The 16,768-nt window shown below is 41.1% G+C and overlaps 1 protein-coding gene across 1 annotated transcript in view; it reads right to left on the bottom strand.

Annotated features, from left to right (window-relative positions):
* Window positions 1-16,768, bottom strand: part of CYBB (cytochrome b-245 beta chain) — a 79,074-nt gene that overhangs the window by 25,251 nt on the left and 37,055 nt on the right. The window contains exons 5-7 of the mRNA XM_086934160.1: window positions 11,532-11,677; window positions 4,043-4,233; window positions 773-905 (exon numbers count right to left, since the gene is read on the bottom strand). Coding sequence (XP_086790286.1) covers window positions 773-905; window positions 4,043-4,233; window positions 11,532-11,677 — 470 coding nt within the window. The remainder of the gene's footprint in view (window positions 1-772; window positions 906-4,042; window positions 4,234-11,531; window positions 11,678-16,768) is intronic.

Genomic DNA, 16,768 nt, shown 5'->3' on the forward strand with positions numbered 1-16,768 from the left:
GTAAGTGCAGTGGGGCGGAGCAGGGCGGGAGGGTGGAAGGTGACATATGCCGGTATAGGGAAAATTAAATTAATAAATCCTATTCAGTCGACTTCTGTCCTGCCCTGCCCCACCGTGCCTTACTGCACCGGCTACGACTGCCGAGAACAGAACAAAAAGCAGAAATTGTACCCCATGCATTGAAGAAAAGTTCCAGCATGCCAGCAGTATTTGTCTTTTTGTTTTTCAAAATTCTGGGCTTTGTTTATGAAAAAATTGTGACCAAACATGACATGGTGGCTTTGAACTCAATGCAATTTTGCTGAAAATCTGTTGGCGGAAACACTTCATTAAAAATTCATTGCATGATCTGTGGGGGACTCTCAATATGGCTTGTTTGCTTCTGCTCAGCAGATGAAGACAAAGCTGTAGCCCCACCTGTGGGTTGACCACTTGCCAGAGAGCTGCCAATTAGCTCATATGTCAGTTATAAGGCTAAATAATACCAAGCATTATGACAGAGCAGAGGCAGCAGAGCCTCCCTTCTGGTGTCTGTGAGTGTTGTTCAGCATGGCTTCTGACTGTGGAGGTTTTCAGGTTGGTTCTGTCAAACCGCTATCATCTCTGTCCATTGCCCATGCATTGATATACTTGGTCATCAGCTGTGGCACTGTTCTACAACCATACTGTACACGTCGGTTTGTGAAAGTTGTGCATTTACTCAGTTCTTTAAATGAGCTTACATGGTAGGGCTACATGTTGAGTCAGACAATAGATTTAACTCATATCATACCATAGGTGGATTTCCTGAAAATTGAGGCGTTGGACACTCAGGGTTATCGGGTCCCCATGTGGTGAAGTTTGCTGAACAGTTTGCAGGACTGTGCACCTTTAAGCTGTCATCAGTCTGCCCCCGAACAATTTGCCTGAAAACAAAGAAATAAATTAACTTTGCATGCTGGTTATCTCCATTTTCTTTAACAGTATCACCTCTTTTTCAAATATTACAATGATAGTGACAAACAAAGAGCTAACTAAGAGGGCAAAGTAAGTAGTCATATTACTTACACGACTCCTTTAACTAGGAGTCATTCGCATTATAGAAAAGGGGAGTTTGGGGTTTGCAAAGAACATTTCAATCTTCATAGTATTACCTTTTACATCTGTACTGGTTGTCACAGACATGCAGAAGGTGTGTGTCTGTGTGTGTGTGTGAATTCCCCTCTCATACCCATCTCAATACTGGTTTGATTGTTTGGATTAAGAGCTCGGTGTGCTTTAAAGATTGAAAAACGATATGAAAATAAGGTTGATGATGATTATGGATTACTCCAATTCACACAAATTAATGTTAAAACCAGAAAATATAATTATTTAACTATGTATCGACTTTATTTTACCCCAGGAATAAATTCCATGACCCAGATTCACATACATCTTTGTCTCTGTGTACTTTTTTCAGAATGCAGAGTGGAAAGGTGGGTTGAATGGGAATCAATATTTACTCCAAGCGTATATCGATAAACGTATCGCAACGTTACTCCAACAACCAAGTGTAGTACCTACAGCAGCCTGAGTCTGAGACTCAAATAGGTTACTAGGATATACATGTGTCATTTATGGCAATCCCATAAACTAGGTTATAACATAGCTAAAAGAGTGAAATGAATTGTTTATTATACAGGGGATATACCTCGGTATTAATTCAACAATTGCCATGGGAGGAAAAAGCAGCATCGACTACTTTTTAACCTTCAATGTGATCTCTGGTTTGCCATTTTGCCTCACTATTAGTTCTCATCAACATCCTATTTAGCTGCTGAGAGCCTAGCGAATAAATAAGAAGTGGAAAATACAGAAAGTAAGCAGAGCTTGCAGAAACCTGTTTCCATTATGTGACTATTGTTGTCTTTATGACCTCTCACATTAGGGGTAGCAAGGGCAGAGCAAAAAGAGAGGTATTTAATTTCTAAAAAATACATGAATAAAATAAGTCGAGGGGCCCACAGTATTTCTCAGCAACCCCTCACTGGCTAATAATACCCTGGCTAGCCTGCCTTGAATCTACCTCCTACCCTTTTCTTCTACCACCCTTTACTTCTTGTCTCTTTATGCTATTCTTGCAGTTTTAGCCAACCATGATCTCAGCCTTGTTTGCTATTGCCCATCTTTATCTTCCTTCTACTGTCTCTTTGTACTAATATTCTCTCTCTAGCACTGGTTCAAAGTCTGATGATGAAAATATGTCCTGGTAGCCAAAATTAATGCTGGTGCCCACCACCTGCAAAGACCAGCACAAATCTAGCACTGTCAAAAGGAAAGACAGAGGTGGCATCTACTATCACTGGCTAACCATATATCACATCATTGGGAGCAATGGAAAATAACAAATGTAAAGAATACAAGTAAATCCAACTACTAAGCATTTGTTCGATTATTTAAGATGCTGTTTTTTACCAAACTACATTTTATAACCAACAAGGTAAGAGATATAACGAGGTAGTGGAAGAGAATGACATTAATGTTTATTGTTTTTTCTATGTTTAATCAGATTACGTACTCATTTTCAATCTCAATATCTGAGCAATAGATTGCTCTAGTTAGTGATAGAGACTATTTATAAAATCTAGAATGCTATCAGTTATCCTTAGTTTCATATGACTATTGTGAGCAATGCACAATCAACACTTAAATCTGTGTGAAATTAATCTGAGCAGTTTTGAAAGGCCACAACAACGTGCGGAGCTATACAAACCCCGCAGTTGTGTCTTTGCGCTGGTGATAAACGTTTGCATTCTTTCAGCAGTGCTTGAAACAAAGTCACTCTGGTTACCAAAAAAACATAACACAGAGGCCAAATTTAGATAAAACTGGAAGGTAATGAAAAAATCTGGAAGTAGTGGCAAATCTGGTGCAGAATCCACTGGTAGAATTACTTGCAACATACTTATGGGGAAAGAAATTGCACACGTTTTCTCTAGATTTATCAGTTTCCCTACAAATTGCAAATCTAAATCAGGACATAGAGTATTTTGAAGAAATATTTTTTGAAAATGGCAAAAGCAGAACACGATTCTGATCCTCAATATCTTCATACCAATTTTAAAACATGAATATGAATTTCGCCTGATAGCTGATGTTCACTTTGTCACATTTTCTATCAATATCTCATTTTATTATTCCACAAAAAAGGTATATGCATCCCTGCCTTGATTCTCACTGTGCACCTGACTGTTAAGGACAAAACTAACAATATATTGTCTTAAGTTAGTTACTCTGCCTTCCCCATGTTCTCTATTAAGAAAACTTAGAAGGTAGGCTGAATCCAGAGACCTTGGGCATTTGGAATTTTCTGGAAAATCTACTCTTGATAAACAAGGTTGATATTGTTTCTAAAATTAACGGAGACCGAGAGAATGAGAGGAGCGTTATGGACAAAACCAGTTTTACATTTTTATAATGATAGTTAAAATTGCTGTAGTTTGTGCAAGAACCTCAGAGTAAAAAGTTGAATGCATTTTAAACACTTGAAAGAGTCCTATAGACATCTATTTATAGTGCCTCCATTAGCTTTATTCGGTAATTCCAGAGGGTACAATAGTGATTCTCATGTAACCAATTTGTTACAGAATCTTGAATTTCAGATTAGCTGGCCTCTCTCTTCTGCTGCAGAAACCAGGATGGAATAACTGATGGCAAGGCATTTTGTGGCACAGTCACTGATGGTGAAGGCAGCATGCAGGGGTAAGTAGGGATGCAAGTTTCAGCACCATATTACTCCCTACTGCAGCGTGTATGCCTTCCTATTATTAACAAGATGTTTAAGTTATCTCTTAAGTTAAACTTCCTTAGGATAGTTTCTATCCTCTCCGAAGATTGTAGGAGTAGCAGTTTGTAGTCACGTCTTGGGTGGGGGGGGCGAAGGTCAAGTTATGTGACTTCCTGTCATTTCATCAAGAGGTCAAAGAGTATGTGTCATGACCTCAGCACCCCTGTATATGTAGTAAAATTGCACCAGCACGAGTTCAAAATGAAAGAGTAATATATGCAAAGAAATACGTACTCAGCCCCATGGATGACAAGACCGATGAAGAAGATGATAAACAGGTGATGGGTATACCAAAAGACTTCAAAGTAGGACCTGCGAATGGTTTTAGTTGATGATGTAATTATTAATATCAGTGCCAATGTAATAATCACTCCAGTGAGTCCAGCCAGAAAGGTGAAAGCCACATTTAGTCCTCCAATAGGATTCTGTTTAAAAGAACACAGCATAAAAAATACATTTGTCATTGTAGAGTTGTGAGCTTCGCATTAAGTCAATAGTTAATCCTAAACTGACACTACTGATGAACATTACATAAGTAGCCTTACAATTCTGTTATGAGTAATGCATGTAAAGATATGAAGCAGAAACTAAACATTAGCATATGAAGATGATACAATTTAATATACACTAACAGATATCTCATGACAGAAAAAAATGTTTATTAAGCAGATTTAAAGAGTATTTTTTGTTTAGCATGTTCACGACACTCATCAATTAGCACGTCATAAGGATCAGCTGCAGTTGTCATATCATTAGGTTATTTACAACTTTTTCTCATGTGATATTTTGGGGGAACATCACTTACAACGCATTTTTTACAACGCACTACCATTACATCGCAACCATTACAACGCATACCATTACAACGCATTGCGCTGGGGGGCGCTCTAGGATAGGGAATATATTTAATTTACTATCCAACACCTTCCCTGCTATCCACGGGGACTGGAGTTGGATTAGTAAATTAAATAATTCACTATCCAGCGCCTAAAAGCATTATGCGTTGCAATGGACTGCGTGGTAAAAACCGCGTTGTAAAGGCATGCGATGTAAAAGCATGCGTTGTAGTGACACCAATCCGATATTTTGTCCACAAAGAAATCCCCTTCTATTTTCCAATTTAACAGAATACTGTCACTGCATCTTAATCACTTATCAGTAAGGTTCTTACACAGTGAAGAAAAGTCCCTAACCAAAAAACACAACATCACGTTGGATCCCGTAAATGAACCTATTCTACTGCCAGGAACATGATGATGGCAAACTAATGTGAATTCCTTGTCACTGTTCTTAGCATCATCCTATCCTAGAACCACCCGAGGTGGATCGCCACGTACAACAAACTTTCTCTCTTGTGGTGTTTCCCTCTCTTATAATTAGGTTTTCATCTCTTTCTGCTCTGGCTCTTGTATTGTGATATCCATCATGTGGCTAGACTGTTCCATTATCCACCTCACGTTTTGGTCTGCTGGTGATTGGACAAGGTCCAGTTCCTATTCTCCAGCTAATTTCATACACAATAAAGGTATTTATAGATAGAGGAGTGTAAGAAGTTGGATTTTTGTGTTGGGTGGGTGAATACCCAAGTAAAGGAATAATGATGTCTCTTGTCAGGGTGAAACCTCAAAGTCACTAAATTAACCCGACCTCAACCCCAGGGGTGCTATGGCCCAGACCAGACAAGCTTAACTTAGAGGCAATGCCTTAAGTTTTTATTTGGTACCGAAACAGTCCTAAAGTCAAAATGTAACCCAATAAAAGTCTGAACCAATTTCGAAAGAAGAATATTTTAATAAATAAAATGACGCTTTTTTATGTCGATCCATAAGTCTGCAGAATAGCTGATACTGTGGCTTTGGACTTTAGGAATTTCAGTATGTTTGTTTGTTGGTCCTCTTCCCATTCTGACATTTTTGCCTCAGCAGCTTTGGGAACCTATAGCACTACGTGACCCTGGGGTGTGGTCATATTCTCCTTTTTTCCCTCATCAGGAAGAAGAAAAGAGGAAATGAACTGAGAACAAATATACCTCGTTTTTTGCAAAGTTCTGCGGGCTATTTCCTGTCAAAAGGAGCTTGCAATCAGCTTGCAATCGGTAAGTGCAATGAACCAGATAGAAGTTGAAGCCACATTCACTTCGACTTTCACAATTCACACACACCATACACGTGTGAAAATGGGGAAGTTGGTGCCCCGGTTAACAACCTACAGAATCAATGATCTATTGCACCCTTTATAACTTCCGTTTCCTTTGTTCCACATAATTTTAGATTAGCGGAAACTAAGTATTTATGTAACTCCATATAACTACTTGTTACTGGCATCATGACAGTGACTAATTAATTATTGGCATGCCAGTCAATAGCTCTGCACTATGACTAATGGGTAATGTCATCAAACACTCACGCAGACCAAAGTAAAATCAAAACAAAACAGGACCAACCAGAGTATCCCCAAAAAACAACTTAACAGCGCTACTCCACAAAACATTAATTCAACACAGCTTCACAACAGCACAGTAACAGAGAATCATGTGCCTTGCAAGTGATGATTGAACAAAGTGCGTCATTTCTTTCTCTTTTTTTGGACAGTTTTGTTATCTACTCAGGCGCTCAGGCACAGAAAAATAAAATCTAAGATCTGACTCTTAAGGACCACATTTAGGGAACTTCCTCAGCTTGAAGTATCTCTGGAAGAAATCATAGACTGTGGACACCAGAGCAGGGCCGGACTGGGAACCAAAATCGGCCCTGGCAAACTGCTTGGCTGGCCCCCCTGGGGGCAGGTGGGGGGTGCAGCCGAGCTGTTTGCAAGGCCTGGTTTTGGCCGATTTTGTTACAGGGAGACGATATTGCCAGCCCCCGGTAAAACGGCTCACAGGGGCCCAAAACCAGCCCTCAACCTTGTGGCCCACCGGGGAAACGCCCAGTGCCCGCTAGGGCCAGTCCGGCCCTGCACCAGCGAATGAGGCGAATGAGGCCCAGGAGGAGGGACAGAGCAACTCTGCCGTGCTACAAAAGCTCTGAGGACGTCCGCAGGCAGTGGCGGCTCCTCCTCTAAGGAAGAGGAGCATCGCCCCACTGCTGCAAAGCAGTGAAAGAAATAACAAATACAATGATAAAAACTTGATGTTATTATAATTGTATTTGTTCCTGCTTCAGAGTTTTGCGGGGCGGGTGCGTCTGCTCTGCTCTTAGAGCAGGGGAGGAGTGGTTTACTCCAGGAAAGCAGGAAATCTCATAGATTTCACTCAGCCACTTTCAGGAGGCGTTCCTGCGCAGGAACGCCCCCCCCCTGCACAGGAACGCATCCTTATGACGCAGTGCTTTACAACGTGACGCATCTCCTAGATGCGTCACATTGTAAATAGGGCGCATTGTTTGCGCCGCAGTTGCGTCAAAAAAAGTGATGCAATTGCGGCGCAAAGAGGTGCAACGGCCTCATAAATCTGCCCCTGAGTACGTATATCATACGGCAGAGTACATGCAGCCTGAAAGAGAAAAAAGCTGAAAATCAGTAGAGAGTAATGGAGGAGAGGATGGGGCAAATGGGGAAAACATGAAACAGCATGAGATTAAGGGCCTGATTTAGATCGTGGCGGTTGGTTTACTCCTGTCACAATGGTGACAGATATCCTGTCCGACAAAATATAGTCCGGGCACAGGGTCAAGACTAATTTGCATACACCTGTGTCTGAACTGGGGTGGCGAAGTGAGCTAAAAAACGATGATGGATTCAACCCAGATCTGTGACAGGGGGTGAGTGTCAGCGCTTCGTCCATCATCTCCTTGTGTTCGCTTTGACAAAATATATATCCCATAATATCCTATGGAATTGATATTTCAGTGGACGAGATATCTGTGACTATTGTTACTGAGGAACTCATCCACCAAGATCTAAATCAGGCCCTAAGACTCATGCAACAGCATAAAAGAGGAGAGCCTTGATGCAGGGCTTAATGTGAGATTGTGGTTGAGATGGTGGTTACCACTGGGGGCCACCAACACTCATTTCCGGGCACAGTGGCATCCTCCCCAGCCCAATAGCATGTAAATGACCATGCCACACATGGAGCTCTCTGGTGCACATCTTTATTCTTCAGAGTGCATTCATCAACCGCGAGCACTAAATCATAAACTTGATTAACCACACTCAGACATACCCAAATGATGATGTCATTCTCCTACGGTGTCCGTCAAGGACTAGAATGGTCCTGCTATTCATACTTACAAGACACTAACAGGCACATGCATCAATGTAGGCTTTTGTGATTCATTAATTGCGTTTATTAAGGAATTGCAGTTAAGGAATTGCAAAAGCTGATGCATATAGGAATCGCTATAAAATGAGCGATTCCCAAACATTCCTTAATTGCGACTCGCAAATTGCGAGTCACAATTAAGAAATGCCTTCCCATTCATTTCTATGGGGCTACATTATTTTTTTTAACTCTTTATTGTTTACCATAGCAAAATATCACCTTAAATCAGGGCAAATGCACATCACAGTAGATTTTTTCTTTTTTGTTATGCAGTTTCAAACATAAACTCTCGTCTAACAGTATATAATTACATTCTCTGAAGAGATTCAGATCAAGGCACTAAGAGAACTGAATTACTATCACTAGCCATGGTCAGTTTTACACACTGACTATAAATTATAAAGAACATCTCATGCCTGTTAAACAGAAATCTCAAAACGGTAACCTCCCTTCCACATCTCTCCCCCTTCCGCTAACCCACCCGCTTCTGGTCGCGTCAGATTCAGCTAGGTAATCGACTGAAGAAAAACAGTAATGGACATCAAACTACGGTCATAGTATAGAATGTTCATGTATACCGTCTTGTAGAGGGGGGGGGGCTACCTCCCCGTCACCTTCCTCCCTTCTGAACTAACTATTGCGGTCCGGCCGTCTGAGGGGTTCTATGGGCCTACATAGGAATGAATGAGAGATTGCATGCGCAATTTCATGGGTGCAAGGGTGTCAAAAGGACACCCTGTTGCACCCCTTAAATTGATCTGTGCACGCATGTTGCGCACACACATGCCCCAAGTATTACAAAATCCCGAGCATTACAAAATCACGATACAGGAGAGCATCAGAACATGAAGTTTGAATGCATGAGAGAGTGTAAAATGGAGCATGTGATAAGGTTTGACAATAGAGGGCAGCACAAGTTAGGTGGTATTGGGAAGAGTGAGACAAAAGAGCACAAGACAATGTCAAAGAGAAAAACATGCGGCCATGAGCAAAAGGGGACATGAGACACTATCAAGCCAAAGACTGCCCAATGTTTCATGAATATTTGTCTGCTGCTCTGCAGTTAGCGTTTGAAATTGGGAAGATGGACACATCCATGTTGTTATTGCTGAGCATCATTCCTGGGCGTCTTTAAAAAGTGGGTACTGCACATCACCTCTTCAGAACTGCGTACATATCCAGTGCAATCTCATCAATAAGTTTACGAAAAGAGTTGGTAAAACACACCTTTCTGGTTAATGTTTTACAATACTTTCTTGGAGGAAAAGCACCACAACTCTCTCATCTCCTACCAAACCCTATCCTTTTCTGAGGCCTCCTGATCCAACTGAATCCTTTTGACCTCTCTCTGAAATCTCCAGTTGGTAATAAAACATTATTTAAAGCTACTTTTGGTTCCTTGCCTGCTTGGCCATGCCATTTGGTCAAGTTGGGAAACCAGGATAAAAAATGTGAGTGTCAGCCAAGAATGTAACTGCCAGATTAGACAGCCATTGCTGAATTATAATAGCCACCTATATCTTATTGGAACATTGGAATGACGGGAGATCTACTGAAGACACTTTTAAAGTAGAGGACCTCTGTCTGCCAATAACGGATGGCACAGACCTTCTGCTCCAACATTCCAATGCTTGCTTTCTGGTTCTCACTGTTTACTTAGAACATTCTATTCTCAGGGATGAAACTTTCTAATAGCATTATGCCCTGCTACCTCAGGCTCTACTGATTGTTAAAGGACCTCTCTCTTGCTATAGGCCCTCATCTGTGGCTATGGCTTGTTAATTTTAGCTCAGGGACTTTAACAACCTTTATAGCCCTTGTCAGAGGACTACAATCCTTAATTAAATCATTGGAATGTTTAACGCTCCACAAAAAACAATAAAGTGGCAGAGGGTCAATACTGACCGATAAGGCATTCTGCTTTAACATTTCAATGTATCTCTTCCATTTCTCCCTGCTTGATTGGGAACATTCTACCCTCAGAGAGTGGATCAGTCTAATAGCATTATACACCTTCTGCTTTGAGCTAAAATATAGACCCTCACCGGCAGCTTGGCCATATAAATTGGAGAGCAGACATTTATCAACTATTAAAGCCCTTGTCAGCGGAGTATAATGCTATGGAACCAGGAAGTGGGAAGTACGGTAAGGTAACAATCAAAATATATTAGAATGCACCTGCACACCTTGTTATATACACCTCACATGAAACCTTGGGACTTGGCCATCTGGCCTCTATCCATTGGCCACAATAGCATGTAGGATCATGTTCACAGCTCTCTGTCAGCACCAGAGAGCTGTCCATCGAACAGGATCTCTATTCTCACAGAGGTTCTTTGAGTCCCATATACCTTCCTGTGTACTCCAGTCTACCTCCCATTCACTGCTCACACTTTCTGCCATTTAGAAAGTTCAGAATGCAGCACAGGTAGAAGGAGAAAAATACAAGGAGAAATAAAGACATTGTTCCACGTTCGTTTCCCCTGAGAAGGCATAGCATTCTAACGCATCGCCAGGTCTACTAGTAGTGGTAAATCTGGGAATGCTTCAGAATCCATGGGTGGGTGTGTTTGAACACCCAATCTCCACCCTTGGAACGTCTCCTTGGACTGAGGCTTGTGATGCCTTGCTTTACTGCAGATTTTCCAAGCCAAGCAGGGTCACATAAGGTGGCTTGGTAAATCTCATTATAGGTTTTTCATCACTCTTTGCCCTCTTGCGTGGTGCAAAGGAGAAGCAAAACCCTTGATAAATATGCCCCTGAATTTACGTGAGGTGCACTTCTTTGTCTCAGGTCTGACCATGTCCTGGTTGTGGGTGTGATGAGATCCAATGGAGATGGTGAGCTTCTGAGACTCATAATGCAGGATGCCATTGTTGATGGCTTAGTAGAAGATGCAGTTGGCCTCGGAGGTGATGTAGGTTAACAAGTGGAGCTAGTGGACCTCCATCAAGTGTAGGGGATACGTTGTCAGATTTCGGTAGAACTTTAATGAGGAATTCTATGGCATGTATTATGCCCCTAATGGAGGGTAGTCTGGGCCACGTCAGGAATGGTGTTTGGATCCTTTGCATTTCAAGAAAATACTTGCTTGCTGGAATACCCATAATTCACTGATAAAAAAACATTTCTATGGGTTTTATTATAATTTGGAATCACCATTAGGTGATAGCCTTACCTCAGATTTTGGAAGTGGTTGGTCTGTATGAAGTTTCTGGTCAAGTTCCCAAGATACCAGTTTAAGTTCCCAAGATTATCCTCACCTTCCCACCACCAGGAGATGGATGGTTCAAAGACCATGCTTGTTTTATATTTAAAAAAGTGGTAATTCCTGTGAAACTCACAAAAGGGATGCCCCTGTGAAATCCAACTATTGGGAGAATGTGAGGGAGCAAGTGACCAAAAGACCAAATTGTGCACATGGGTTTTCCACTGATTGTATGACAGTTTTTTATTCTTACCGGTACTCTTGATCGAACAAAGTTGAGGTATGTTTCATTGGCTTTGTCTTCGAGGTTTGAGAGAACTTCTTGAATGGTTCCATTTGCTTCGACCCGGGCATCTACACACCTCTCCACATTAAATAAATGTGCAACGGTGTGAATAGCTGAGAATGACAGAGATAGAGAAAAGTATTAAACACATAAAGACCCAACTCACAGTCTACAGCAGCCTACCAAATGTTCTGCATCTGCTGAGCTGTCCAAAGCATTTTTTGATTGCTTAGTCCCTCATGATGAGAGGCGGATTAATTCTGATGAGCCTGCTAATGGCTGTTGCTATCCTATATGAATTGTAAAATCCGCTGGAACCTCGGAAATTTCTTTTTGTATCTGGAGATGTAGGCTGCTGGGGGCAGTTGGAACCTTTGTGTGAAACTTCAGGGAAAATGAGGACTAGCTGGTAAATCAGATCTTAAATATCCAATTACCCTGGTAATTCCTCAATTCTACCCTGCACCTTCAAGGACCTCCTCACAAACGCTTAGTAACTCTGATCCTGGAATTATCAGCACCTCTGGTTTTTGAAATTCCATAGGGGCAAGGTGGCCCATAGGATTACTGAGTCTGTTGTTGTGAGGGCCTTAACACCTTGGCTGCTAGGCGTTTTCCACCTCCTGTGCTGGGAATTACCATTTTGCTGTTCCCAAGACGAGCTCAGCTCGTCATCAGCACACGACACCTGTGGGTGATGACGAGCTGAGCTCGTCACCAGCATCGAAAGGGTTAATATCCCAGGAGTTGTTAATGAAGATTTATCAAGCCAGAGAGAACAAGTGGTCACTATATCATATCTCGCTTGCAAGAGTCTTCTACAACATTTATTCTGGTACACTAATACCTTTGGATGGCGACTACCAATTTATGGGGCGACACATCCTGCAGGCCCAATAGGATTTGAACCAAATTACTTACAAGTTCAAGTTGACATTTGTAAGTCGCTAGGTGTGGTCCTTGAGAAGCACAAAATAAAAATAGCACTAATCTTCCATACCTAAGGAAGCCTAAAGTGGATATTATTGGCCTCTTCATCTATTACCCAATCTCAGATTGATAGATCGAAACTACAATATTAAAAACTGAGGTTTCAAGGCAGCTGAAACAATAAGCATTCTTTATCACACAATTGTGTAGTCAGTTGTTAGACTAATCAGATGCACAGAACTGACACTCATCAACATAGGTGATGAGCCAAGAAAACCATTGATGAGAATCAACCTGCAACTTTAATATTACTGGACTTCTCAGAAGCTTATAGCACTGTTGCCAACGCCATTGTTCTACTTCACATCAAAGACTTCATGGGGTGTTTTAGGATTAGTCCAAGCATGAATTAAGTACCTCCTTCAATGTCAAAGGCTACACATATCTCTGGGTTGGTTTACTTCAGTATCCCAAGGAATGTCTTGCAGGGCAACCCAAAATCTTCACTATACCCTTGACTCTTTAGCAAGTACCTATGCATTTTAGCCAATCCTATTGAATGATTCAAAGTGGCATTTCAAACAAATGCATACTTATTAGAAAATGGCAATTGGTTGCAATCAAACCAGTGAGAGCAATCACAAGAGATGCAATAAAACGAAGACTTGTATGACTGCACGTCTAGCCACTGGCAGATGAATCCCATTTGCTGCAGTTGAACATTTAAGACCCAGATTATCAGAATAGACTAAATCTAGTCCTCTGCTGTGCATCTCACTCTTCATCCAGTCCCAAAGAGCAGCCCATGGCCCACTTGATTAAATTATCCTGAAATATGTAATACAATTATAGCTCCTTATTGCCCTAATATTGCAAAAAAAGTGAGTGCTCTCTGATGTCCATTTCCATTCCTCTCAATGGGCGATACCCAGATGATTGTCAGAAAGAAACGGACTCTCCTCTACATACATCTGAAACTGTTCTTTGTTGATTAATTCAGTAATTTCAGATAAACAAGAAGAATATTTATTGACCTATAATCTTGGGGTCTAGTGTGGGCCTTTGTACTACAGGTGTCAGTATCACACTCTTGGAAGGAGTGGGATAGACACCTCACTGTCAGAGATAATTCATAAAATTAGAAATATCCTATGATAAAGATCCAATATTCTTCTTGAATAATGCATTAGGAAAACATCATCCCTGGAGCTAGAGGTCATCAACTTGGCCACCAATTTCTCAATTTCCTTAGGTGATACCAGGTCAAAACTTTTAAATTGTAATACAGAAGACCTAAATAGTTTAGGATTTGTTATTTTAACAGCCAAACCAATTCTCTCTGTTTAATGTTCACATTTAAATCAGCGTATCACAGTATTATTGAAAAGCTAGTTCAGATGGAATTCACTTACTGGAGGAATTGTTAGCTCCTATTAAAGCACATGTTTGTAGCAGCAAACCATATAATTGTGTATAATAATGACTTGGCTTTTACTTCAATTATAGCTTTTTCTATATCCTATAATGTTTTGTAAGCAGATGCACATGGCTCAATTTTAGACCTGCACCATAATCTTTTATGTTTACTGCTCTTTTGTTTTAATTGCAGCAGTTCACTAGAAATCCATGATTTTGATGCTTACTAATTTGTGGTTTATTTTACTGGTTGTAGAATACCCATTGTTGATTATACAGTTGAACGCTGTCTAGCCCCAGACATTCAATTCATATGAATGCTTGAGGTGTGGTCTAAATCAACATTTGTTATGGTTTTGACATTCCTTACTTGATTTTTGCTTGCTCAGGCTGACATGAATCCTTCTGGTTAGTTGCAGGGGTAGAAAACAAAAACTGAATCACAGGGTGGTCTGTCCAAAAGGGAGGAATGATGAAGCAAGAGTGATGCAAATACAAAATGAGATTTATGAAGCTACGCAAGGCCTGCTTGCGTGGCCCTGTGTGGCTTCATAAATCTCGAGTAATGTAACGCAGAGCAAATCGCTGTGTTGCATTAATTTGCACCAGGGAGGCATTTCCATTAGTGTTCCTAAGCAACATCCATGGATTGGGATGCATTCCCAGATTTACTAGAACAGGTACACCTGGGAATGTGCCCAAAAAGATGCCCCTCCCCAGGATGGCATAACAAGGAGAAATATCTTTATTTCTCCTCGTTTTCTCCTCTTTCTATGTGTGCTGCATTCTGCAGCACACATAGAAAAAGGAAAAAGTCTCTTAGGATTGTTTTTGTGCAGGAAGGTGCTCCTTCCTGCACAAAAACAATCCTGCTTGCAATGCAGGGGTAGAAACCAAAAATTGAATTGCAGCGTGGTCTGTCCAAAAGAGAGATATGATGGTATAAGAGTGACATAAATACAAAAATGAGGTTTAAAAAGCTACGCAAGGCCACCTTGCGTGGCCCTGCGTGGCTTCGTAAATCTTGAGTAATGTAACGCAGAGCAAATCGCTGTGTTGCATTAATCTGCGCCAGGGAGGCATTTCCATGGGTGTTGCGTGGCTGTTCCTCGGCAACATCCATGGATTTTAACACATTCCCAGATGTACAAGAACAGGTAAACCTGGGAATGTGCCAGAAAGATTCTCCTCCCCTGGAGCGGCGTAACAAGGAGAAATATCTTTACTTCTCCTCGATTTCTCCTCTTTCTATGTGTGCTCCTTCCTGCGCAAAAACAATCCTGCTTGCAATGCAGACCCCCGGCATTGGCGCTAGGCAGCCCATTGTGTGCCAGCACAGGAGAAAGGACAGGAAAGCACCATATTGCCTTGAATATGGCACATTCCTGCCCTTTCCCAGTGACGCAGCGCAGGAATGTGGCTTCCTATGCCCCGCTGCGCAACCTTTTCATAAATATGATCCTTAGTATTGAAAGATAGTCTCTAAACAAACTCGAAGTACTTCTGAATTTTCCAGTTGCAGAATATGTTTATATCCACCATTAAATAGTGCTTCCAACACCTTGGTGTGCAGCGTGTATGATTGATTAGGTAGAGATATCAGCAGGGACGTGCCTAGAGTTAGTGACTGCAGAATGTTTCTCAGTGTTTGACCAACTCACTGCTGCCGAATGCCTGCTTTTTATGCTTCTATGTATTATAATATTGTCACAGTAATGATATTGATCATAATAATAAAGCAGTTTTGCCAGGCAATTTTTTTCTTAGCCCATATGTTTTCCCACTTCTTACTCCACTGCTCAGTTTTTAAACACTCTTGGAATGGGAGCAAGATTGAGGTGCTTCTTGAAGTTTCAAAGCCCAGGATTTCAAGAACCCAATTCCATGAAATTCTCCAACGAAAATCAGTGAGGTAGAGTCAAAAGGGTCGGATTTGTAAACAGAGACCAGCATTTTTTACAGTTTTTAAAAACCAAATACATGAATATTTCCTTCACTCCCTGGGATTTAAAAAAAAGCAAATTGGCCCTTATTGAATGTAGTCTGTGATCTGGTATTATGGAAGAAGCTGTGGTTCAGTGGTGTAGTTTCCACATGTGGAAACATGTGGAAATGTGAGATTTCTGCATAGCCACAGCAAACGATGTTGTCATTGCCAAACGCCTTGCCCTTCCTGTGTCTCATTTACACAACTGCTCTGAGGACGTTCCTGGAAACAGTGGACAGGGAACTCGAGTACACATTTTATAAATTACTATATGCAGCAGGCTTTCCTGTGGAAGATCTCCAAGGCTATTGTTTCACAGCCCTACAGATGTTGAAAAAAAGTTTTACAAAAGTCTCAAAACGGAAAAAAATGACTGCCCAGCCTGATGACACACTACCATTCTCAACGTCCTACCCAATATCAGTAGGAGTAATTACTAAAATGGTAAAAAATAGCAAAGCTTCATCAAAGATTACTAATTTCCTAGGTAATCTTGCATAGCCAGCTTGATAAAGGGCCAAATTACAATTTTAGCCTCAGTTATTGGTACCATTTACAACTCACTTCCGGTGGTCCTTGACAAGCACAAACTAAAAGTAGAAATAATTCTTTCACCTATGGAAACCCAAAATGAATACAAATGTCTCTCTCTCTCAACTATCACTTGGTCTCATAGATACATATAGGAGGTGTTGAGGCAGCTTCAACAACATAACAAAAACTGTTCTTGTAGTCAGTTGTTAGACCAATCTAAGCCTCAGAATCAAGACTCATCGACATTTGTGAGGAGTCACTGAGAGCCATTGATGAGGACCAACCTGCAGCCTTAATATTACTAGAACTCTCTGGGGGAGATTTTCGAAGATTTTGC

This window comes from Lissotriton vulgaris, chromosome 8, assembly GCF_964263255.1.
Source record: "Lissotriton vulgaris chromosome 8, aLisVul1.2, whole genome shotgun sequence".
In the NCBI taxonomy this organism is placed as follows: Eukaryota; Metazoa; Chordata; class Amphibia; order Caudata; family Salamandridae; genus Lissotriton; species Lissotriton vulgaris.